The sequence below is a fragment of the Danio aesculapii genome, chromosome 22 (genome assembly GCF_903798145.1).
Source record: "Danio aesculapii chromosome 22, fDanAes4.1, whole genome shotgun sequence".
Lineage (NCBI taxonomy): Eukaryota > Metazoa > Chordata > Actinopteri > Cypriniformes > Danionidae > Danio > Danio aesculapii.
In genome coordinates this window covers 19011587-19039219 of record NC_079456.1, presented here as the reverse complement: position 1 = coordinate 19039219, position 27633 = coordinate 19011587, and the positions used below count along the sequence as shown (strand labels likewise).

The window sequence follows — 27633 nt, the reverse complement described above, 5'->3', positions numbered from 1 at the left end:
TTTTTTAATGCATAAAACATAGAATTTGTTTTTTTTTTAAATTTGCTTTGACTATCAGAGAGTAAAAACTAAATTTTTCCCAATTTGGACAGTTTAAAAATAGGGTTTGGGACATTTCATATGCTGAAAAAGCAGTTGCAGGATGACACCGTATGCCTGTAACAAAATATAAAACATTCAAAGTTTTTTAAATAGCGACTTAAGAGCTAAACTGTGCTGACCACGTATGTGGACACTCAAGCCCTAGGAGGTTAAAAAGGGAAAAAGGAAAAGTTTAACAAGTCGCGTGACATGCATTATGCCCATAGTTATTTGAAGTGTTCAGAAACATTGGGTAAGTAGGTGAGCGCCGCTTTTTGAATTTTTGTTTATTATTTTATTAAGATACAAACACCACCCCACTTATACAAAATCCAGGAGAATATAAATAAAGTACTCAGCCGTGTAACTCAAAAACTATATTAATTTATAATAAACGTGTTTTTGAACCTCTTGGTAAAGTTTACTATGTACAACTCTTTGTTAATAGTGATAAACTGATAAACTGTAATAAATACTGTAACGTTAGTGTAAACTATGTTGGTACATTGTGATGGTGTATAATTATAGCGTAGACAACTGAAGCCTACTGAATAATTTGTTTATTACTACAGTTTTGTCATACCACAGCAACAATATACTTACTATAACAGTTTAATTCAAGTAATTACCTATAGTATGCTTCCAAACGCTATACTATTTTTCATGTAGCGCAATAGCTTATACAGTATATTCCGCCTCAATGACAGGCAAATATATTTTAGTTTAGTAGAAAACTCTGCCCTCTTCTTGATATTAGGATCGTGCTCAACATATGTGGTTTTCTATTTATATCTCCTTTGAAATATGGTATAAATCGCAAAAATACGAACTTTAATCTTTGTCTCCCATTTAGTTTTTTACTTCCTGCCCTCCATCTGAATTTCGTGCATCACCAGAACCACGTGATTGAAAACAACCTATCGAGAAATAAACAAATTAAACGTTAAGATTGTCCTTGTTTATTTCAATCCATTTTCTTCAGTAATAATAAACATACATATTTATTATTAACTGATCACTTGTAACATCTAATTATTATTATTATTATTGTGAATTTCTCTAATCATTCATTTAATTAAATTCACATTTATTTCTATAGTGCTTTTACAATGAATATTGTGTCCAAGAAGCTTAACATAGAAGTTGTGGTAAATTGAAACCGTGTCAGTCCAGTTTTCAGAGTTGAAGTTCAGTTTAGTTCAGTTCAGTGTGGTTTCAATTTCACTGCTGGAAGTCCAAACACTGAAGAGCAAATCTTTCGATGCACAGCTCCGCAAGTCAAATCAAGCAGCTAGGAACAAACTTAACCAAATAACGAAAGTGAAGGAAAAAACACCCTTGGGAGAAACCAGGTTCAGTTGGGCACGACCATTCATTACTTCAGATATTTTTTTAATAAACCAAACGATGCGAGACCAACACTAAACCCAAAATGCTGATTTAAATGTGACGATTAAAATTAAGTGAACATGCAAAAAAGGTTTAAATGATTAGCACTGCTAGGCATGTTTACAATTACAACACAATGTATACTACTTGCCCAAACCTACCTGTCCTGCACTGTCCACTAGAGGTCCTCCTACGCCTACCATTTGCACATTTTGTAAACAAACACTTAAAAGGAGTCACTCTTCAAGGAAGCTCCACAAGAACTTTAAAAATGCCACAACACAAAAACAAAGCATTTTTACAGAAAGATTAGACTCATAACATGCTCCAAACGCAAATCAGCCCTAACAACTGAAAGCTAAGAGCGGTGTCATGTTGACGACTCTTAAGGACAGTAGTGCTTCACCCAGAGCGTCTACAGCCCCTCCTAAGGGACCGAGGAGGAGGAGGGGGATGGGATGGCTAGCGGCCAGGCTATTGTGTGCACTCCGTCCTCAACTTTCACGGCAGGCAGGCCACTCGCATATCAACAAAGACACCCTCATTCATGCTTCGTCCATTGGTAGGTCCAAACTGGAGAGTGTCGAAAGGGGCAGCTGGGAAATCTGATTGAGGCTTTCTGCTGCTTATATAATAGGACGTTACTTGCATCAGTGGAGAAATCGGCTTCTTGGGTGTATATAATGATTCTTAAAGAGTGGTGATTGAGTATAAGGGTTGGGGTTTCAGAGTCTTTCTGATACTGGTCCAAGAAGTCTCTAACATACTATTTATATTGACATGATCCTGGTTTAGAGTGTCTGTTCTCTAACCGTTCCAGAGCAGAAAAGTTTGGTTAAACTCCAAAACGAAAAACCTGGTGGTCTCAAAAACAGCCCGAGTTATGATTAGGGTTAGTGGGCCAAGGAACAGTGGTAAAAAACTGATGCTATGGCAATAACACAGCAGTGCATTGCATTCCTCACTATGTCCAAACATGTAAAACGGTGTACAATAGTGACTCTGCAGCTGACAGGGATGAATTAAATCAAGGGATTTATTTCCTCAAAATGAACTAATCAGAATACTAGAGTCTCTACCGCAACTGCACACAACAACAACAAAAGTTCTGAAGTGCTTTCAGAAACATTGAGATGCACAATGTTTGTTTTTAGACTGGTTATAGCGAGGTAAACAACATGTAGCGGCATTATGTCACCGTCCCAAAAGTTGGTAGAAACACGTGGCCAGTTTGTAACGGGCTCCAGTTTGTCTGGTCAAAAACAGGCTTTGCATCCAGAATAAGAACCGTTCTGATAAACAACTACAAGTCATTCTGGTCCCTGGATACGACTAAAGTTCTTTTACTACTTGCGTATTATCACTCTGTACATTTTTAATTCAGACTCAAGAAATAGTAGCATACAAGTAGATACTACAATGCTAGGGTGGTCAAAGTGGTTGTGTTCCAAGCTGTTGTTGATGTACTGCTTAAGTTTTCTGACCCGACACACTGGCCTAGATCTAAAGAATACTTCAAGGCCTACAAGTCAATGCCATTCAAATGGAGGGTTTCACACCTGTAGAATGTTTGCTTGGCTCTGAAAAAAGAATCAAATCTTACATTGTTTGCCTTAAGGATTTAGATTTATTTTTTTAGCTTTATTGGGAAACGACAGTACTTAGACAGCAAAGAAAGTTAGATACAGGGACGAGGCATGGGATCAGCAAAGGTCCACTAGCTGGGGCTCAAACCCGAGACACCTAAATGCAACGACGCTATATGTTGGCAAACAGCCTACAAGGCTATTGACAAACAGCATTTGTGTGCGTTTATTGTGACTTTCATTATATTAGCACTTACATTACCATTTTGAGAGAGAATCAAAAGGTTCAATGGTATTTTTAGGCATTTTAGACAAATTTCATTTAAATTTACTCCACGATTTTTTTCTGAGGCATTAGCAAAACAAAAGCTGCTGGTTTTTGCACAATACACATAACTTGTTCCATGTTATGATAAAGCCTGTCTTGTCCTGTCAGGTCACATTGCTTTCTCACCACAATTAAACCACTCTAATCATCTCCATTCTTGAGTCGACTGTTTTGGCCTGGATCAGAGCATGATCACCAGTGTTCACTTATGCCTAAACAAACCGAGCTAACTGAGAAAATGTGGCAGATTTCAAAACAACAAGAGAGGACAACTCTGGTCTTCCCTGCTCAAATATTAGGCCACATACAAAAAAAAAAAGTGTTTAAGTAACTGTGTGGCTGATAAACAAGTTAATATCCCTAAACTTAAATCAATGCACAATGAGGCAGTGCATTAAAAAGAGTTGTCTGTTGTCAGAGCATTCACGCACGTTCTCGTTCTCAAACACAAGCCCATGAGCCCAGGTCGTTGCCAAGGACACAATCCGAAATCAAAACTATAAAGAATGCTAGAAGTCTGTCTGTCTGACGCATATTGACTTTTAAACTTAATCACTAATGATTGCTTTGCAGTTTTTAATTGTGGAATTACATTCTCATAATCTTACAGTTGTATGTTTTATAGATCATTTCAATGCGGTGATGTCATTGGGCCATGAACACTTCCTGCTTGTTATCAAACTATTTCATAACTGTAGCAAGAGTAGGCATGTGCCGGTATCACATTTTCATGCTGCGATTAATTGATTGAGCTTTTATCACGGTATACGGTATTATCACGATATTGTAATTTTACTAGAGAAACAGGTAAAAAAACACAAAAAACTTCAATAACAAAACTTTAATAACTTTTTAATTAACTAAAAGTACTTCAAACATTTAAATACAAATAAATATAAATAAAACAATACACAATATAAAAGTAAACTTGAGCAATTATATCAAAGTGAATGTGCAAAAGGGAAACCGTCTTCGTAATCCCTCTGCATTTTTTTGGAACCCAAAATATTTCCAAACTTCTGACTTTAACCTTTTTGAAGGGGGATAAATTGTCGGCAGCGTTCCTCCTTCCGCCATGCTTCTTCTTCGTGTGAGCAGGGCTGGACTGGGGCAAAAAATCGGGCCTGGCATTTTGGGCCAGAGCGGCCCACTAAATTTAATCAAAATGCTATCTATCTATGCATGTCCAATATTTTTATCAACTCATATTCTATAAAACACAAAAGCCATATATATGAAATAAATAAATAAATTCAAACTTTAATCTCAATTTAATTTCTGTATGCTGTCCATAAAGATATTTGTTGAGTTCTAAAAAAATACACTATTCATTCATTTATTTTTCTTCGCATAAGTCCCTTATTTATCAGGGGTTGCCACAGTGGAATGAACTGCCAACTATTCCAGCATGTTTTATGCAGCAGATGCCTTTCCAGCCACAACCCAATATTGGAAACCACCCATACACACTCATTCACACACACTCATACACTACAGCCAATTTAGCTTATTCAATACACTATTGACTCAGCCTATATTCAATAATAAACATAACTAAAACTGCCTGCTAATGCATGGGTAAATCTTCAAAGGGAACAGTGTTACATTTTAACCTCTTTCACCTCATCCTGCTTGCTGTTTCACTATCTAAACAATGAAAACATAATATAAGTCAAATTTGTTTTATTTTGATATTATGATTAACAGACAGCAAACAGCCTCGTGTAGCTGCATATTTTTATGAGCATCATCTTTACACTGCATATTTATAACAAAACAGGGCTTAAATATAACTGTCTCCTTTCATTTCCATTGAAAAGAATGAACTTTACCCTGTCTCTTTTGCAGAATATCAGTTTTAATAACCAATAATGGCCATTATAACAGTATAACGTACATTAAATTCAAACGATAAAGGTAAGCAATCAGTCAATGTGCAGAATCAGTGTATGTGGTTACATAAATTAATATATTAGCTTTGCACTCAGCCAAAACAGTTAACTGAGAACAAGTGATTCAAAAGACATAAGAATTGTTAGATAGAGACAACAAGATGAATTCAATATCACGTTTAACAACTATAGTGAGATGAGACCATCCTGCAGATGAACTGTCTGACATGCACTATACTCTGACCTGGGGTTTATGCTCACCCGCTGAACTAGTGGCTGCAGCTCTGGGCAGAGAGTGTGTGGTCACGTGATTTGCGTTTTTAGCCGTGTACTAGAATGAACAGAGAACTTTTCAGAATCGCTAAATGAAACGCCGGTGTATTTCCCGCGATTTCTCTGCGCCTCCCTTGCGTTTCTTCTCTCTGACTCTCGACTATTTTGACAAATACACACAGACGACGCACGCTCACACGGAGTCCAAAATAGGAGTTTGTGATTGGGCCAGCCCAATGTCAATACCGAAAAGAGCCAATGGGCTGCAGGGTGTCACAGGGGCCGGCCCGGTCTGTCTGTCCGGGAAAAAAAGCATCTACTTTCAGAGAGTCACAGATCACAGCAGCGTCAATCAATAAGGCAGAAAAAAACGATAGGCTGCTAAGCCTTTTATGGGCCGATCAGATCATAAGACGATGATCAGCCCGGCCCAAAAAGTACGTCGGCCCACCGGTAAAGTGCCCAGTCTGCCAGATGGCCTGCGTGTGAGGATTATAGTGCGGTGGCAGCGGCGGCGCGCACTGCGCACACAGGGCTTCTACATGCGGGGACTGTTTACATCAGAGTGCGCATCAGTTCTGCGCAGCATATACGCAGTGTTTCTTCAAGCGGTTGATGGAAAATAAGCTAAGGCGCGTTCTAAGAATATAAATTCGGATCTATTATTTTTCACGGTATTTTGAAGTGCCCGCGATAACAATATCGTGCATATTCATTACCGTGATTTATCGCATTACCGAATACCGGCACAAGCCTAAGCAAGAGGCAATTTAATCATAACTTATCAGCAGCTATCATAACATTATCAATATGCGACTCTTTTTGGATTCTCAGAAGCTACAGAAATTAAAAATGTAAAACAGGAAATACGTTGAGACCATTGTTTTTGTTTACATCCCTTAAAATGGTCTTTAGCAGAAATTGTATTATTTTGTCAAAAGAATATTTCTTACCGCAATGCTTAATTTTTGTTTGAACTTAAACCATCTTTTGATTTTTCATAATGTAACAGCTGGACTCTTTGTAGAAGAAAATTTAGTATTTTATTCATTTGTTGCAGCAAAGTCCACAAGATGGAGAGAGGTTTAACTTATTTATTTATTGGACATTAATTTTGTTTTAAAGGACGGCATAAATTAGATTGTTGTTCCTGTTTTATTAGCTAGCCCTGATTGGTTTTGTTTTTAAATACAATAAAATCAATTAATAAACCATTTGCAGTGGTGGTGCTCCAGCATTTATGGTGGGTGCAACTAGGGCTAGGCGATACTGCAAAAAAAATTATCACGATATCCTGTTTCATATCATTCGATATCGATAATTATTGAATATTTTTAAACAATCCATTTAGGATTTAACCGCTTTATTATAATTTACCAACATTACAAAGGCAAATCGATATAATAGTGAAAAACTAAAAATATTGACAGTTTGTCAATGTCAATAAAACATTTTTTATTGATATTGACAATAATGTTCCGTCAATAAATATTGCTGCTTATATATATATATATATATATATACATATATATATATATATATATTTTTTTTTTTTATTTTTTTTTTTTTTACAATTTTAATCGCCCAGCCCTGGGTAGGGATGCAATGATTAACCTGTTTCACTATTAACCACGCTTTAATTAGTCACGGTTCATTAATCGTAAAGGCTTCTCAACACCGCGTTTCTGCATGGAACAAAACTGATGCAACTAAAGTTATGCCAACTGTGCACTAGTTTAAAGTTCCAAGCTTGTACACCAAGGCAAATACCCACGCACAATGGATTAACTATGGCTGAGGTTATTAACTAAGGGCAAATCAATCCCATTTCACGTCTTTTGCACGTGCAAGTTCATTATTGCTAATTGAGGTGCACGGCTGAAAGAATGCTGCGAGCGCACAGCGAGTCAAGTGACCGATCAGTTTCATACTTTGTATTCATACTTAAGTTTGTAATGTAGTTGATCAAAAGTGCCTTTCAGACAGCGATTCAGAAGCCTGTGACTACATTTGTTCTCTTTATAAAAGGGAAATACTTAGCTAATATGATGCTTAGATTTACATTAGACAAATCTTAATTTTTATTTATTCTTTTTTTTTAATTATTGTTCTGTCATTTATCTTCAGTGTAAAATTATTACTTATGTTTAAATACCAAAAACATTTTTTGACTATATATTGGACTTTAGAAATGGACTATGGTTTGTTTTTTAATACTATTTTGTGCTGTATTAGTTACCGAGTAGCAATAAACAACACTTTAAAATATAAGGAGTTTTCATGTGATTTTCTAAACTAGAAGTATTTTGAAATGAATGAATGCATAATAATAGTAATTATTCCTCAGACTATAATCGTGCAACGATAATCTATAATCGTTGCATCCCTAGCCCTAGGTGGAACCTACATTTTTATGTTGGGAGCATGAGTGCTACAAAGTAGAAAAGTTCATTTCGAGTGCTGATATGGGTGGAAACAAAACTCTGTGTGCTCAGACCAATAAAACGAGAGTTTAGTTATATGTGAGCAACTTTGGTCCATTTATAAATACTGCCTCGTATATAATTGATATAATATTGCTTATAATAAATGTACATAATATTGTAACTGTGGCTAGAACAAACCAAAGAGTTTACAGATGTGGAAACATCATAAAACTGGCGAGTCAAAACCACACACAAAATTAAACACACCTGAAGCATCTCTAAAACTTAAAGCTGACTAGAATAAATGTGACTGTCCAGAAGCAGGATTAGACACCCCTGTTCCGAAGGGTTTATTCCCAAATCTCTAAATCCATCTGGACTCTAGACAAAATGTTTTGAACATTATGACCTGCTATAGTTAAAGTGATAGTTCACTCAAAAATGACAATTCTGTCATCATTTCCTCTGCCTTAACATTTACCCCTAACCCTAACTTTTCACAAACCTGTTTGACTGACTTTCTTCTGTTCAACTCTTTCTAAAATGTTGGAAACCAGTAATAACCATAGTATTTGTTCTTTCTACTTTGGATGTCATAGGTTACAGGTTTCCTCGGAGTTGAACAGAAGTTTGAAATCACTTGCGTGAGAGTAAATTTTAATTTCTGGGTGAACTATTCCTTTAATTCGGATAATACTAACAGAGAAACATTGCACAGAAAGCTGCAGTTGTTTGTTCACTAAGACGGTGTCTAAAATGATTGTTAATGCTTCGCAAAGATGCTGTTAAATTGTTTCTAGGTGGTCGCATACTCCGTTTTATAGCATCTGCTCTGAATTTATCCTCCAAAATATTCAAGTTCCTTCAAACAGCTGATTTTTTTTTCATGCATTTTAATATCTGCTAAACCTAAAACTGCTTCTCGAAGTAGTAATAGCACAAAATAACCTGCACAATCACTAATATCTGGACAAGTAGGCCTTTTCTTCTGACATGAGGAAGGGTCAAGCAAACGCTCTGAAAGTGTGGCCTGTTCGAGTAAATGGGCAGGAAGGAACATCATCCAGAATCCCTGGACGGCTCTTAAAAGCAAGCCGACCAATTAAAGCCATCAATCAAAACACAAGTTTACCGGAATCACTGAGCATCTAAACGCAGCTTCTTCGTGGAAGTTTATCTGATGACGTGCTCAACTTCACCAGAATTGACTTTTATATTAGATCACTTCCTGTGTATCAAGCAGCACCGACGAGATCACATGATGCAAGAATTTCCCTGTGGTCACATGACTCACACCCTCCCTTTTTCTTTAACTGTTCCTGCCAGTGGAAACCAGCCGGCTCAAACCAGTTTGTGACATAGGCCTCGTTTTGCAAAGTCAGGCAGGGTTCAGGTGCGACAGAAAACGCTTTGGCCTGCTGCAGTTTTTTTTTTGAAGAATCAGGGCAGCGTGCCACCCGAGGGAAGACTGACGTGCTGAGTGAGCACATACTCTAATGTGTGGTCTCTGGGAAGAGTTGAGCACACGACGGTCGTGTTTGTAGAGTGTGACATCTTTCAACTCAACTTTGTGCCCCTCCCCCATCCCGCATGGCATCAGGCCACCTTCTTTGTCCTTTATCATGACTGTGGCTCGACTGTGGTTCATCTCCACTCATGGTTTGTGCTTTTCTACAATCATGATATTCAGAGACTATAAGATTTGGTGTTGCAGTTTATCGTGCAATAAGCATCACATTCAAACAAGCAACTTTTTATAATATTTTTATATTTTTATTCTAAATGGATTTTATGGACTTGCAATCACCCTGAAGCGCATTGACACGAACAACGCCACACAGAATCTGCTGCCATTTCTTGCTATTTTTGCACAGAAAAATAATAATGATAATAATAAATTAAATATAATTAAATTGAATATAAATAAATATAAACAAACTGAATGTAAATAAATTGAATGTAAAAAAATATAAATGAATAAAAATAAATTGAATATAAATGAATAAATAAATTGAATACAAATAAATTGAATAGAAATAAATGAATATAAATTGAATATAACAATAAATAATTTGAATATAAATAACTTGAATATAAACAAATAACTTGAATATAAATAAACATAAATAAATTGAATACAAATAAATTGAATATAAACAAATGAATATAAATTGAATATAAATAAAAATAAATAAATTTAATATAAATAAATGAATCTAAATTGAATATAAATACAAATAAATAAATTGAATATAAATAACTTTAATATAAACAAAAATAAATAACTTGAATATAAATAAATATAAACAAATTGAATATAAATAAAGGAATATAAATTGAATATGAATAAAAATAAATAAATTGAATATAAATAAATGAATCTAAATTGAATATAAATACAAATAAATAAATTGAATATAAATAAATATAAATAAATTGAATATAAATAAAGGAATATAAATTGAATATGAATAAAAATAAATAAATTGAATATAAATAAATGAATATAAATTGAATATAAATAAAAATAAATAAATTGAATATAAATAAATATAAATAAACTGAATATAAATAAATTGAATATAAATAAATATAAATAAATGTAATATAAATAAATTCAATATAAATAAACTGAATTTAAATGAATATAAATTTAAAAATGAATATAAATAAATATAAATACAATTAATATAAATAAACTGAATATAAATAAATATAAATAAATTGAAAATAATTAAATTGAATATAAATAAATATACATACATTGAATATAAAGAGATATAAATCAATACAAATAAATTGAATTTAATTGAATTTAAATAAATATAAATATATTTAATAATTTTAAAAAATATGCGGATTTATGTGGAACGATTTTTGGAGTACAGTAACTGAAATTTAACACATTTAATTGTAAAAATTAATTAAAGTAACTTTTAGGGTGTGCAATGTGGACCATTTGAACAACACTTTTGTTAAAGTAAGTCTCTCGTAAAATAGATCTATTCAAAGACTTTTGAGCAACTTTTACTGAAATATATAAACACTGAATATATAGATTCCGTAAGGGCTTAGCAATGACTCAAAGTTTTATTATTTATAAAAAATGCTTTTTTTCCCCATTAATTATCAATGCAATATTGGAGCATGCATAATTGTGTTAATAATAACTGTAAAATGCCACAGTAGGTGTAGTTTCTAACCAATGATGTAACTTTACATGTAGACCAGTTAGGGCTGCACAATATATCGTTTCAGCATCGATATGGCAATGTGTACATCGGCAATAGTCACATCGCAAGATATGCAATGTTGAGTCTGAAATACGGTTGACCAGGAGCCACAGAACAAATGTGATTTGTAGAGTTTGCACGGGTTTTTAAAACCTGTAACTGAAAAATTCACGAGGGTTTAGAACATTTGAGCACAAAAATTTTGATGTATACAGAATCGATAAGATTTATGCAACAACAACAAAATATTCTTACTTTGAATTTTTGTCTTGTTTCTAGTCCAAACATCTGCATTTCAAGGCAAAAACAAGATTATTTTACTTTCCACATTAGCTGATAATTTAGCTTGTTTTAAGGAAAAAACTATAAAATTTCTTCTGAAGGAGAAAAACAACATGTCTCACTTAATCTAAGAGTTTGTCGATATTTGGACTAGAAACAAGACAAAGGAAGAAAAGCATTTTTGAATTGTGTTTATTTAATATTTGTACTTAATTACTCATCAGAAAACTTGCATCTTTTCATAGAGCAATTTATACCGCAGAAAAATGAAATATCGCAGAGTTTTCCAATATCGTGCAGCCCTAATACCAGTCACTTAACCATGAAGTAGGTTACAAATATTACTTCATGCATTATGAACAAACATGCCAATAATTAAACAATTATTAAGAAATATCCAAATAACATTTAATGAAGATATTTTATAATAATAATAAACACTTCACATTTTGACACTTTTCCAAAACATTAAAATTCACTGGACGACTTTTTTAATCATCAAATAAATGTAGAATTTAGGAATTTAAAAAAGACTCATCAACCCTTAACTTTCAAATGACAGCGTGTTTAGCGTTAACCTAAATTAATAAATAGCACAAAAATTTAAATCACATGTTAGGCCTCAAGTTAAACCGGCAAGACAAAAGCAGCACCTTGTTTGCATCTACTTGATACCTTGTTTACATTGCGTTCAGCAGATGCTTTATATTCAGCTCTGCATGAGGAGCAGCCTGAGGTTAAGAGCCCTCAACACCAACACAAAAGGCAAAAACGGCAGGATCGGGATCCAGCTAATTCTCTAGTTCACAGGTCAACACTACTGAACTTCAGATTGTGTGTCAGCAGATAAACTGAATGATTAATTACATTCCTATATTATGGCAATACTATAAATCTATATTTTAAAAGCAACACTACACTTTGTTTTAGAAATAGGCTCATTCAAGTCACCCAGTGTTAAACAGTTGAGTTTTACCATATTTACATCCATTCAGCCCATCTCCGGGTCTGGCAGAAACACTTTTAGCGTAGCTTAGCATAAATCTTTGAATCGGATTAGACCATTAGCATCGCTATAAAAATGGTCTAATCTGATTCAATGATTTATGTTAAGCAACTCTTAAAAAGAGTCTAAATTGAAGAAAAAGTGGATTTTTTGTGGATATGGATGCTCTGTGTGTATAACAGTGGTAGTGTAGTCTGATGATGCACTCATCAGGTAGCCGCAATGGAATTGTCTTAATGCAGGTTCGTTTTTTACTTTCGCTTTGAACAGAGCAAATTAACAGTAGGGCTACAACTAACGATAATTTAAAAAATTGATTTATCTGTCAATTATTTTTTCAGATGGGATAAAAAAAAAAAAAGAAAAGCATTAATTTCCAACCACAAAAACAGAACTAAAATCTTTAGAAAGTGCACAAACATGTTGTCCTCGAACATCCCTGAGCTGTTATAATAATAATAATAATAATAATTAATAATAATAATAATAATAATAATAATAATAATAATAAAATAAATAAAAACAAAAAAAAATTGTTTTGTCCTGTTTTCAACTCAAATATATAGAAAATCTTAAATCAAGATACATACTAGACAGATGAAATAGCATAAGAAATTATGTCTTGTTTTCTAAAAAAAATAAATAAATAAAAAAACCCACTTTTTTTTTTTTAAAAAACACCTCAAAATTAAGTGATTGTTTACTTGAAACAAGCTAAATTATTTGCCAATGGGGAAAGAAAAATAATCTTAATGAGATATGATCGCAAACAGTTTTAAGCATCACTTAATTTTCTCATGCAAATTTTCTTGCCTGTTCTGGATTAAAGTTTTTTTTAGATATTTGGACTGGAAACGTGACGAAATTACCAAGTAAGAAAAGTTGTTTTGCAGTGTAGCTATACATGACAACAGATGGAAAAATGATCCAAAAAAAGTGAGCGTCTTTAGTCTTGCAATGCAAAGTAACTATACCAACACTGCTTTACTACTGTTGTTAACCCTTTCACTGGCGAGTTTAAAAGATTCTATCCGTTTTAATATAAAATATTCACACGCTTGCTCATGTCATCAACTACCTGATATTCCAATTCACAAAAACGTGCGAGTGTTTTTTATCGTTTAAAAGACGTATAAATGATCTTGATTGTGATCTATAATGTGAGATGGCATCGCCATGTTTATGTCTCATTCATAAAAGCAAAACACGCAGGATTCAGCACGAAAATTGCATGCAAGCAAGTGGCTGGCCAGCTAGGAGAAGAATAGACTAAACTTTATTGTTACTTTACTACGTGTATCTGATATGAATAATACACATCGGCAAATTATATTTGAATGCATTGTTAGACTTCTATTGACTTTCTTGTGTGTTTTACAAACTTTAAATGTATTGTTTCACTAGGTCTTGTGTGTATTTACATGTCTAAAACATAAAATAAGCATTAGGTGGTTAAAACACTGCATAATTGTGATATGACAAGTCTTTCTCTGGCTCAGCGCCAGCCAACAAGCCAAAGCTCAGTTTGAATGTTTCACGTCATGCTTGTCAAGCTGAATAAGGAGTAAACTTCAGCACTAGGGACATTACATTCTTCACTTCAAAACGGAACAAAAGTAGGATTCTGTAGTGATTTACCCTGCTGCACCATCCTATCTATGAGATGCCGAATTCGACTGGCATCTGTGCGCGAGAGAGTTCACTCCGCGCTCAACTAAAGTTGTTTTAATAACCAACCGTCTCCACGTCGCGCGACACGACGAAACAATTATGAAATTCGTAGCCAACACTTTTAGTACTCGATTTTAAATGATTTAATCGATTCGTTGCTGCAGCCCTAATTAACAGCGCCACCTATTGTGATCATGAACTGATCGTTCAGTTCATTTTATACTTGCACAAATTAATTATATTAATCAATTACTGCTGATGGGAATTCATGAAATGGTGGCATTTGTTAATCAGGTTTAACATCAGCGTAAGCGAGCTTTGGACAAAGTGTCAGTGTTTGATTACAAATTAGTTGACTATACACCCTTTTCACATCAAAAGCAGAAGTCATCATAGTTAGGTAAACTAATTGGGAAATTTATTTTTTCATTCCAATTTGCTCAAATAACAAAAGAAAATCTCCCCAGTAGTAGGGATATTTCCAGCAGCATTTTTGTAGCAAATACAGAGTATTGATTCCTTGTCATGGTGATCGGCTGAAACAGATTACCGATTCTGATGCTTCAAGCTTTATATCATCCTGGCCCAATTTGCCCACTGGCCTCTGTCCATGATGGCCTCCCCATATAATAATTGGCTTCATCACTCCGCCTCCTCTCCACCAATCAGTTGGTGTGTGGTGTGCAGTCCGGCGCAATATGGCTGCCGTTGCGTCATCCAGGTGGATGCTACACACTGGTGGTGAATGAGGAGATTCCCCCCAAAAATGTGTGAAGCGATTTGAAAAAGCTAAATGTAAGGAATTATTATTATTATTATTATTATTATTATAATACATAAAGCACATTTTCCCTCTAAGTATGATATTTAAGTGGAGATCTCTACTTAGAATAAACTGAGGATACTGCATATAATCCCTTAAACACATCTCTTATAAACATTTAGGTGTGAACATGTCATGGTCAGAAGCAGCTTTACAGAAGATAATAGATAGCACAGATACAAAAAAAAAAAAAGAAATTGGTTAGAAAAATTACACAAAAACAGTAACACAAACACTTGTGATTGGTTAATGATATCGGCTAGATCAGCAATTACCAACTGAGTCATTAAGGGTAATTATCGGCCGATACCAATCTCCAACCGTTCGATCGGAGCATCCCTACCCAATATCGTTTTCTCGACTTTCAGAAAAAAGGTTTTTAAAAGAATTGAGTGAGACCGTCCCACCTATTAATGCCCCAATAAAAGCATATTTATTTGTAATTAAAATACAAAGATGATATGATACAAAAAATATCTTTATAAAAAATTCGTTGTACTATATATGGATTTATTAAAAAAACGTAAAAGTATATCAAATACCAATTGCAATAATGGTCAAAAAAATAAAATGTAATCATTTTCTAAAATTGATCAACCGTAGTTGGCAGCAGAGTTATTTCATGACCAACCTCTTAGATGTGCTCATGTCCACGGGCTCGTCGGTGGTCTGCACCTCCACCTTGATGGTGGCCTTCACCTCTCCGGCCCGCAGGATGTTTGCCACCTTGTTGGCCTGCTCGCTTTTGGTCTTGAGTCCATCCACAGCTCCGGCTTCTCCTCTCTCCAGCTTGACCCGCTTCACATCAGTTTCTGGAGTAGGGACATCTTTCTCCAGTGCGCGCTTCTGACTGCGCGTCTGACGGCCCGCGTCTTCTGACATCTTCTCACCTGCACAAAAAATAGATTCGATTACATAAAATGTTCAGACGGAGAGTATTTCGTGTCCGTGACAAATAAGTTGTACATACAAGTGGTACGACCAAATGAATGGTTATTTTAAACAACATTTGGTCCATTCACACGCAATTTATTTTTTACTTTTTCAAAAAATTATGTCATGTGATGCATGTTTATTGTAAAAAAACACATTCTTAAATAGCAATCCTATTACAACTACTTAAAATTATATATTTCTATTATTTAGTAAAAGTTTGTATAATTATACCATTAATTGCACCATAATTATAACGAAAGTGTAAAAAAAGATAGATAAACAGGAAATCTTATTACTACTGAAAAAAAAAACTTTAATTTTCTGAATAAACACATTAAATATTACTAACACCACAGCTAAAAAAAGTTAAATGCCAGTGTGTTGTGATCTTTATTGCACCAAAGTAAAGAAAACAAGTGTAATTCTATATTAACCGTTCATCAAAGCAAAAAAGTAAAACAAATGTAATTACTGCCACCCAAAATGTATACATGCTTCCTAAAAATTGTTGCGACATGCTCCAATTACCTTCTTTCAAACAACTTCTTGTCTATTACCCAAGTGTCTTCAGCTCCTTAACGTCACATGCCTCTCAGAAGCACAAAACACTATACAGACAACACAAAGCATGTTTATCTCGATTAGCTCATATTTAAAGTAGTCTGCATTGTACTCTTTCCCCTCATTGAGGATGTGGGCACTTGTTTTCATCTCCACCTTTGAATTTACACTAAAACGATCTTGAAGTCTTTTTGTCCAATGTAAAACTGAGTTAATTTCAGGTATTTTTCCTTATAAAAAAACACTTTTTTTTGGGAAATAGGCTTGTTTTTAAATAACCTAGAGTTAAACAGTTGAGTTTTACCATTTTTAAATCGTTTTCAGGGATCTCTGGGTCTGGCTGGAGCACTTTCAGCTTAGTTAAGCATTGAATCTGGCACCTAGACTGCAGCACTGCACAAAAAGTTAGGCCAGAGGACAGATAGTCATACCCAACTGAGCCTGGTTTCTCACAAGGTTTTTTTCTTTCTCCACTTTCATCAATTGGTGAAGTTTGCTCCTCGCCACTGGCTTGCTTGGTTTGGGACTTGTGGAGCCACTCATTGATGGATTTGCTCTTCAGTGTTTAGACTTTCAGCATTTAACTACAAAGAAACTGAAATAAACTGGACTTGAACTCTGAAAACTGGACTGAAGCAGTTTTAATTTACTAGAACTTCTATGTTTAGCTGCTTTGACATAATCTACATTGTAAAAGCGCTCTAGAGAACAAAAAAATTGATTAAACTAATAATAATAATAATAATAATAATAATAATAATAATGAACCAACTTGATATATTATGCCTGCTGCAGCCATGGTACGGCAGCAAAGTACCTTGAATACTACGCCGAAATTAGTTTATAGTTCCTAGACATATCAGCCTATAAAACAGTGACTTCTCATGTTTTTGTTGGCTTTAATACACAACGCAACTACAGAAGGGTCAAGTATTAAATAGGAACTTATTAAAACCCTTCTTTTAAAATTTTAAAGCGAAATGCTAACGGTCTTATCGGATTCAATGATTTATTCTAAGCTAAGCTCAGCTGAATAGATTAAAAAAAAATATATAAATAATATAGAGAAAACAAATAAAACTTAGGGCTGCCCAATATATCGTTTTAGCATCGATATCACAATGTGACCATCCACAATAGTCACGTCGCAGGATTTTTAATGTGGATTATAACTTATGATTTGCATGTGTTGTTTCTGAGGCCTGTGACTGTATGAGGATTTGAAAAGCATTCTGGCCTAACAAGCTATAACGTTTGTAACTTTAATAATGATTAATTTGACAGATTTATAAAACAAAAAACTAGGCAGGGTTATTTTACATTTGATTATTCAATTGCTGTACCTGAAAAACTCTTTGGAAGAATAAGATAATACAATAATCATTCGTATCTTTTTTTTTTAATTCTATTTATCTAAGCTTGTAGATTGTGTTTGTTATATTTTATGCATATACACTCCCCTAAAGAATCGCCCCATTCAATATAAAGTCATAAATTCCTTCCAAATAGATATTTTCAATTCATCTCGTGAAACGATATTCATATCGCAATATATAAGTTGCAGAATATTGGAATGGTAGGTCTTACCAATATCATGCAGCCCTGTAAAACTCAATGCATCTCTAATGAGTTGTAAATTTTGCCAATTTCCCTCCAAAAAAACTGGAGTGTTCCTTTGATTTCAGGTAATCCCCCCCTGCTAAACCAGACTAAGTTTTTTTAAAGTCCACAGCCACCAAACTAGTTCATGTACACAATATGTTTACTAAAACAGCAGTTTTTAATAGTCATATTTGTAATTTCGCAAACAGGAAGAACAATTTTCCACCAGGCTTTAAAATACATCCCAAGCAAACCCCATCAGCCACAGGAAGCCAATCCATCATTTGGGCAAAAAGAGGCCCAAACGAAACATGCCATCCTACCTGTCTCACATCTGATATCAGAGAGCTGACTCAACAACCCAAGCCTGCTCTCATCTGCCATGACATCACTGGGGCTCCACATGACCCTTCCCAAGATTCCATGGGACACATAAAGCATTTCCCCGGAAAACCAGTTTGAACCGGTCGGCGGACGACGGCGAGAGACTGAAGCAGGTTTTTAACCCCTTGAGAGACTGACTAACAGTGAACGCGGCCACACAGACGCAGGAGTTTCGCCGGTGGGGGGAAGGGCCGACGCATTCCAAAACACAAGTCTTTCAGAGATGAGGAGGAAGTGTCCGCTCTTTGTTGCTCGCTAAATAACAGCCACCACAGTGGGCTCGACTGCTAAGGTAGTCAATAAACCGAATGACTTGACAACAGGAGCACATCTGATTTGAATAAGCGTATGTATGTGAACAGAGGTTTGATCAGGTCAATGGTTTCAATGATTTGGGATTGGAAGCATTTTTAGGGATTTTTAGACTAAAAATTTATACACAACTTGTAGGTGAAATGTTTTAGTCTAAAAGATCAGATTAGATTAGATTCAACTTTAGTGGCACATGTTGGAGTACAAGGAAATGAAATGGGAGTTAGCATCTGTCCAGAAGTGCATTGGTATTTACATATATACATATTTACATAAATACAGTAGTGTGTATAGCTGCCATTTTAAAAAGAAAGGGGGGGGGGGGGGGTCTAATTTCAAGGCTTTTCCAGGCCTGGAATCTACAAAATAGCTATGTTTCCATCCAATGATGTGAATTAGATATTTGCGCCAAACTGAAATATCACATATAAGACGTGCAAATAAAGCAGTGTTTCCATCCAACGAGTCAAAGAGAACAAAATAGTCACTTCCTGATTAACTGGTGCCAAATATCAACAGTAAAAACTGATTTTGCTGCGGTAGGAGTACCTGCGTGAATCTTTTCTTTATTTAATTAATTACTTGCGCCTAGAAGACAAATGCCGACACGCAATGAACGTGGGGTGGCACTTGAAGGCGTGAGACGCAGAGCACAGACGGTTTACATCGATGGAGGTAATCAATGATATAATAACACTAATACTGAAATGGTTATGGCATTTTAGAAGGACCAAAACAACATTTCAGATGTGCTCAGCCACTTTGTTTGTTCATTTACATCATCACATGATCTCTTATAACAAAAAATAAATTAATTAAAAATTAAATTGGAGAAAAAAAAAATAAATTAATAAAATAAATAAATAAATAAAATAAAATAAATAATCACACGACTTTAATGCTCATACTAGAATTTGTTTGGTAAAAGTGTTTCTATCGTAGTTTATGTGCATCTTTTCTTATCGAATAAAAAGTTTATCCTACTCTGCATACCTTTTTTTAATGCGCATTTTCAAAATGAGCAAAAAAAAAATAGGTGGATGAAAACAGCTAATTTCTGGTACCTCCAAAACATCACAACAATACGTAACAACATTTATTTGTACTGACATATTTACTTGTCCATCACACATTACTTAAACTGGGCTAGTAACTGATTAATTATTGAATAACTGAGTAATTAAAGGGATAGCTTAACCAAAATACTTTTTTTCCAGTAGAAACTCTGGCCCTCAGTAACTCATAAAATCCAAGTTAATGGCTAGCACTTTAAAAGTTCAAAATAAATGTACACAGGCCAAATTAAATACCCAGGGTTCCTGATGATAAATTGAGTTCATATTAAAATGACAAGAATCAGTCATTGCAAGAAACTGCATTATTTACGACATTATCTGCTTCAACCCACAGTGAAAATTGAAAGGGAGGACGCGTGTTGAATTGTTCAACAATACGGTACTTGTGCTGATCCTATATGAAGAAACTTAAGGAAACCGTAAACAAACATTGTTTCTTGATAATTTGACTTCATAAGACTTCAGTGTGTTATCATCAAAAGTCATCAGTATTCATTTTCTTTTATGATCCTCAAAGTTTCTGTAGATGGGAAAAGGGTAAACAAAGAGTTGTTTTTTACACTTGAAGTTCAGTTCTCCTGGTTCTGATAGTTCTCTAGGGAAGGGGTGGCCAAACATTTTCCTATAAAGGGCCAAAAAACAAACTTGATTGAGGGCTGTGGGCTGAATATATACCAAACAATATTACATTAAATTAGCCAAGAGGAATTTCCTCATTTATTCTGTAATATCCAAAAATACTAGAAAACATTGCTTTAAATCATATTTAATATTGAATACAGTCTAATTTTAACATTTTTAATGAACTTATTAGAGCAAAAACAAACACTCCCATTTATGACACCATGGAGTTCAATGCTGAATACACTAGTCAAGGTGCACATCCCTTTACCTTGATATGCTCGTAGATGTCAGATTTACAGTACATCAAGTGACAGTACATTTAATTGAATCATTTATTTTAGTTGCGTTTTTTTGTAGCTCAGCAATAAAACTAAGAAACAAAAGATTGTTAAATTCAAAAAGGCATTTGCCCCAACCACCAACATTCTCCCTCTCTTTTCAGATGGGATGGCAGGCCAAATCAAAGGTTACCGTGGGCTAAACTTTGGCCATCTCTGCTCTAGGGGAATCATCAGACGCTTTGTTATGGTGTTAACTTTTGTAAATCAAAAAAGTAAACATTATTGGACGACAATTTTAAAATTCACTACTAAAAACCTTTCATCGACCAAAAAAAAAAAAACAAAAAAAAAACAAAAAAAAACTAATTTTGGTTTTACAGTTGTTCACACCTCTTTTCAAAGGTCTCGTTCCTCTTGTTTGGTGTGCACCAAGGATAAGATGGCAGCATTTACACTTATTCAAATTGAACCAAACATGCCAAGTGTGAACTCACCCTAAAAAGATAATACACTTGCTGTAATGTCGCAGTCAAATTTACTCAAAGCCATTGAAATAGCTGCCAGCCTATCATAAATTAATAAGTGACAACGTTGCTAAAATCCAGTTTCACCATGGGAATAAATTACATTTTAATATACAAACACAAAAACTAAATGCAGATAATAATAAAAAATAATGACACTTTATGTTGTAATAATCATATTATTCCTGCCAATTTCATTCCTGAAGAGTAATATAATGAATTGTGTTTCCTATTAAGTTACTTTCAGACAAATAACGTGTTTGAAGTAGTGTGTTCTGACACACACACTAGCTAAAATACCCTATTAAAGCATTAAAATAAATAATCAGTGAAAGTATCCTATTAATCCATAAAAAAAACCTTGGTAAAGCAAAACAAACTGAATTAAATCATTGTCCTTCTGAAACTAGTTATCTGAACATCAGACCTGATCATTGTTCAAACCTTCACAACCAACCACTGCTCAATGTTTTTGTGGGGTCACAGATATAAATCACCAGTGTAAATGAACACTGGACAGGGCTCTAGAAAGTAGGTCACCAAACTTGTCAATGTATACTGATGGTTAAAAATGCAACCGACCGACTCCATTGCACAATCGAGTCCATCGGCAAGAAAATCATTACCTTGAGGAATCTGTGCTGGACAGAAATGACAACAACAAATGTAACATTAAGCACGTGGGAATTTTCCAGACATGCACACCACAAATCATCTTCAACTCCAAACCAACATCATATTCTGAAAACACATCTGCCATTTTTTCCCCCTTTTCACACCAAGTGCCCAGTTTAGTCATACAAAAGCCACTTGTTCTGGTTAGCAAATGGATGCTTGTCGCTAAAGCTGCAGACACGTGGCTTGCACGGCCTCATGGGAAACGGATGGCATCAGATCTATGTGCCTCTGCAGAACACTTTTTCATCACTTTCATATCTCCGAAGCTTTAAAAAGACCACAGCGTGACGCAAAACAGGAAGCTTAATATTTGAATAACCCCAAACATATTGCGGCGGATTATTTATACACGAGTGTTTGGGTTTCACTAATCAGATCATGACGTCATTTAAACCTCATGTCACATATGAAAGGCTGCGCGTTTGTTTGTTTGCTAATAATTCTGCTGTGAAATCTTGCATTCGATGAAGTGCTTACAGCACGATGGCGATGTATTGGATTGTCTGGGCTGGTGAAAAACATGTCTGTTCTTGCCGTGGTGCGGTGACTATCCTCGCGGGGCTTTCTGAAGAAGAGTCGTCTGATGTAATGACCGCCCCGAGGGTGCAGACCGAGCAAGACAATAGGAGGCATCGCTGGCGCTTTACAACAACACAGCATGGTGGCAATACAACCCAAACTGGATCGGTACATTCAGCTGCCCAACAATACGGGCAACCCGCTGGCCCGAGAGAATTGGGGTGGTCACCTGACCAGCTGCAAACTCACACTTTCAGTTTTCTGTGATCAATGCTGCTTGGGAACTTTTCCAAGTTGTCCAATATGTTGTTTTTTTTTGGTGTTGTTGTTGTTTTATAGCTGGCTGAAAAATAATTTTAACGTAAATATTTATGAATAACCAGAGAGAGAATTAATATGAAATATTTGAAACTAGAAACAAATCTGGCATTAAGGTTATAGCACTAATTTCCACAAAGAAAATAAGCTTTGAAATAAGTATGACAAAGTTCCCAGTTTACTTTTAACAAATGTTGTTTTTTTATACACTACTGGTAATATTTTGTTGTTTTTATGGTTTAAATATAAAATATATAGACTATACACACTCGTGATTAATATCAAATTTACATTGATGTTACAATACTATCAAATAGCATACTAGCATAGCATCAAAAAGATTTAACGCATAAGTGGAATGTTTGCAAGTAGATATTTTAAACAATAATATTTAACACTAAACCCAAACTAATCTTGACAAACTATATATCAGTGATGCCCAAACTAGGGCCCGCGGGCCAAAGTTGGTCTTTTGTATCTTTTGATTTGGCCCACCAGAGGGAAATTGATTGGGAAGGGTTGGGCAATGCCTTTAACAGAGATTCTCATTTCTATATTAAAGTAATCTTTTGTTTGTTTGTTTTATTGTGGAGCAACAAAAAAAGCAAACTGAAATTAAATGTTTCAATTAAATGAAATTTTATACGACTTTAAATAAATGTACATACTAGGGTTGGGCGATGTCGACCAATTTGGCATCGTACGATGTACAATGTGAAACATTGCGATGGACGATGGCATCATCATCATCATCATAGGCGGCGGTGAATTAATTATTTCTGAGTCCAGCATGGTCTTTGTTTTACCCATAACCAAATCATAAATAAATAAAGATAAGTTACACACAAATGACCACCTGTCAATCACTTTTTCCACAGGACTCTGGCATGAATAGGCAGAGTGATCTGTGTCGTTATAATGGCATCGACAAACTTGGTTGGTAAAAAAAGGTGCCCAACCAACAGTATCTGAGGTTTTCGCTAAAATTACTAAGTACAAGCATGAAAGTGAAAGATTGAAGCGTAGTGACGCTGTGACGCATTACCTGATAGATTCAAAGGACTGAAGAGTCATTAGATAGAGACAAGATAAAATAAATATCACGTTTAACAATTATAGTGAGACGTGATCCAGCGGTACATCCTTGATAAACTGTTTGACGTGCTCTGCTCTCTGGGGTTTCGTGCTCTAACTAAAGCACCTGCTAACAGCTGGAGCTCAGATGCGCACGTATGCTGCAGCGGGTCACGTGATGTGCGTTTCCAGCGGAATAGTGTGGAAGAAGAGCTTTTCAGAAATGCTAGATGAAACGCCAGTGTGGACGTAAAATGGCATTTTAAAACTAAGACGCATTAGTGTAAACAGGGCCTGAGTGTGCATTTTTCGCAGGGCGGAGGATCGCGATGCTGACTCAGCATTTTGATGTCTATTGGCCATCAGTCGATGGACGTTGACCCAACCCTAGTACATACTGTCACAACGAATAGGGGACAAAGCAGAAGACATTAGTGTGCAAATCAAGGCAAAGACTGGTATCAAGGCACCAGACTAGTCATGGCATCAGCATGACTAGTCTATTCGACAATAAACTCCATTGTTTTATAAGTGGAATTTTTTGTACGGTTTTATTGAAATTGGATCGTTAAAATAATATACGTTTTCGAAAAATTCGATTGCATTATTAAATACGGTTGAGGCTATTTTTTTCTATTTAGTTTTTAATTTTATGGAAAAAATTAGGAAATTACCCATGGCAACCTTAATGTAATACAGTTTGCGATGTTTACTTTCGGCCCACAGTTCTCAATCAAGCTTGGATTTTGGCACTTTATAAGAAAAAGTTTGGGCACCCCTGCTATAAATCATTAAAAAGCTCATGAATTCAATATTTGCACAACGTTCTGCAAGTTATATTTTGCTGTGAGAGAAATGTTCTAATCAAATGTTTCCAGCAAAAAAATATAATAAAATCTAAGTAAACAAAGTTGTCCTTTACCATAAAATCAGAACACACTCAGACAAGCAAACTATGCTTTTAGGCTAAATATTCACAACACAACATTTTCAGAGTTTTTCTTTCTAAAGCTCCTGTTTAATTAAATATTTATATATCTAGATGCTAGTTTTAAGGATCTCTTTAATCTGATGTGCTCCAAAACAGTGACAATTTTTTTTATTTAGAAGATATAAAAGTGATACAAACATCCAAAGCTTGCAGTTTGTCATTTGCGTCTAAATAGATCAATGATTTTTCTCACATGACCTGATTCTTCAGTTTCTCATCAAATCTTGACCAATCATATGCTCTTTACGACATGCCCTGCCCACTTCAAAATGTTTCTCATTGATTTTCATTTGATGTGCTTGAGCTCAACCTCTCTCACTGGCAGAGCTGTGATAAAAACCAAAAGCTATTTACGTTTTGTTTTGTTTTTTTAAGGGAAGGAGCTACTCTATGTCCCGCCCTCTCTTCATGTTTTGGTTGAGATTACATCAAACATCGAACTAAAGAAAATGCTAATTTCAAAGCACTTCACAGGATACCTTTAAATATTATAAACAAGTGGGATTTTATGCCATATTTGATATATTACATAGGTCTTGTATATCTTTCAGGCTAAAGTTAGAGGCCAACTTCAAATCAAGTACCACCAAACTACAATGTCTACTACATAAATACTTTAAAAAAGTTGACAAATAGTTCTGTGCCAATAAACAATATTATATCAAAATGGCAATAAAAATTGATGTCAACAACAATGATAAACTCTGGACTTTTTTTACTCCATGTTGATCTAAAAGCCAATCACATAGCAGAAATGTGCGACAACAGGAATCTAAAAGTGTGTTGTTATTAGAGAATATTTATCGGCTGAAAAAATGTTACACCATTTAATGGACCCTCTAATTTTTGTGGCTTCAGTCATTATTGGGGTACTCTTTGAAATCTGGAAGCATTACCAACTGATTTCGAAATATAAATCATTATCATTCAATACGAAAAATAATTATCGAGATCATATTTGTGCCATATCACCCAGCCCTAATGACAAACATGGGAAATAATTCAAAAAATAATAAATAATAGTGGTTAAGTGTGTCGACATATAGCAAAGAGGTGCTCGCAGTGACCAGAGTTTGATTCCAGCCTCAAAGTCTTTTGCAGATTCATCCCCTCTCTCTGCTCCCCATGATTTCCTGTCAATACTCTACACTGGTCTATCCATTAAAAGGTTAAAAACCCTAAAAAGAATTATATAAAATAATAATAAAGAATAAAAAATAAACAGGATGCCTCTATATGGTCACCATTTGGGCTTTGTTGTCAACTAGTGTTCATGTTTAGTACTGCGCCCAAACAAAATCTTACTGGAAGTTCTTTTCTTGAGATACCAGCTTCAATTTTTAAATAAAATTTGTTCAGATATCGGACTTTGATTTTCTGTCAGTTTGGGAGTAAAATGGGTTTTGCAATGAATTAAAATATGTTTTACCAGCTGACGCAGTATTTAAAAATTCAAATGTATTTATGCGAGATGTATACAATTATATGCAGGGTATATATAGAAAAATTATATAAGTAGGATAAACTTTTTATTCGATAAGAAAAGATGCGCATAAACTACAACTACATTTTACTGAAAAAAAAAAAAAAAAATCATGTGATTTTGTTATTAGAGATCATGTCATAATAAAAATGTGTGCAAATAGACAAACCAGCAGGCTGAGCACACTGTAAAACATCTGAAATGTTGTTTTGGTCATTCTAAAATGCCTTAACCATCTCAGTATTAGTGGTATTATATTATTAATGACCTCCAGAATCAAGAGCTTCAGTGCTCTGTATCTCGCCTTCAAACACCACTGCGCGTTCACTGCATGTCAGGATTGTCTTCTTTTCTTCATTTAATAAATGACTTGCCCCTCAGATTCACGCAGATTCTCCTACCACATCAAATTTCGTTTTTTCTGTTGCCGCCAAATAATCAGGAAGTGACTATTTTACTCGCTTTGACTCGTTGGATGGAAACGCAACTTTATTTGCACATCTTTTATGCGATAATCCAGTTTTGCGCATAAAGTCAATTCGCATTTTTGGATGGAAACGTAGGTACTGTCTTTATAATGAAACTAAATTTAAATCTGCCGACTAATTAGTGCTGGAGATTGAAAAATTCATGTCATTAATGTTCTACAATGTCATTTTACCCATCTACGCCCAAAAGTTTATCTTACTAAAAAGTAAGAGTAGATGTGAACAGGTAACACAACATATTAGATAAATGACATTACATAAAAAACGTCATTTTCAAAACAACTGAAATAAATAATTGCATAATAAGCAACAGCAGCAATATTTAATATAATTAGATATCTAAATAGTATATATTTGGGGGCTAATGAAAGATGCAACCCGTCCAATTGAGCAACCCCTGTCCCCTTGTATATAAAACCTTCCTTTAAAATCCTTACCAAATTACTGTTAATCAAATATTAAAGTGAATTTAATACTTTAGGAATTTGTTGACAAGCCTTAACATCATCTAAGGGACAAAGTAAGGGTGCTTTCCAATGTCAAACTCTTAAGCCACAATGTGGGCACTTGCAAACCGTTGCAATGTGTTAGCTAGGTGGTAACTTGCAGGCCCAAAGAGCTTTCTATAAAGGGATGAGTTACAACTCAAGCACCAAATATGAAGGCTTCCCATAATCTCCAAGTATGAGTAGTATTACAAGTCTCAAGAAGAGATAAGAGCCAAAAAACGCAGGCATCTAATGTGTCCAAGTCTAAGTGTTTCCTGAAAGTTGCTCGTCCAGTTCAGAAGGA

At 34.8% G+C, this 27633-nt stretch overlaps 1 protein-coding gene across 3 annotated transcripts in view; it reads right to left on the bottom strand.

The window, feature by feature from the left end:
• The window catches only part of gatad2ab (GATA zinc finger domain containing 2Ab), a 99923-nt gene that overhangs the window by 13592 nt on the left and 58698 nt on the right, over positions 1–27633 (bottom strand). For all 3 annotated transcript variants that reach the window (XM_056447400.1, XM_056447401.1, XM_056447402.1), the window contains exon 2: positions 15622–15880. In XM_056447400.1, the coding sequence (XP_056303375.1) occupies positions 15622–15880 (259 nt within the window). The remainder of the gene's footprint in view (positions 1–15621; positions 15881–27633) is intronic.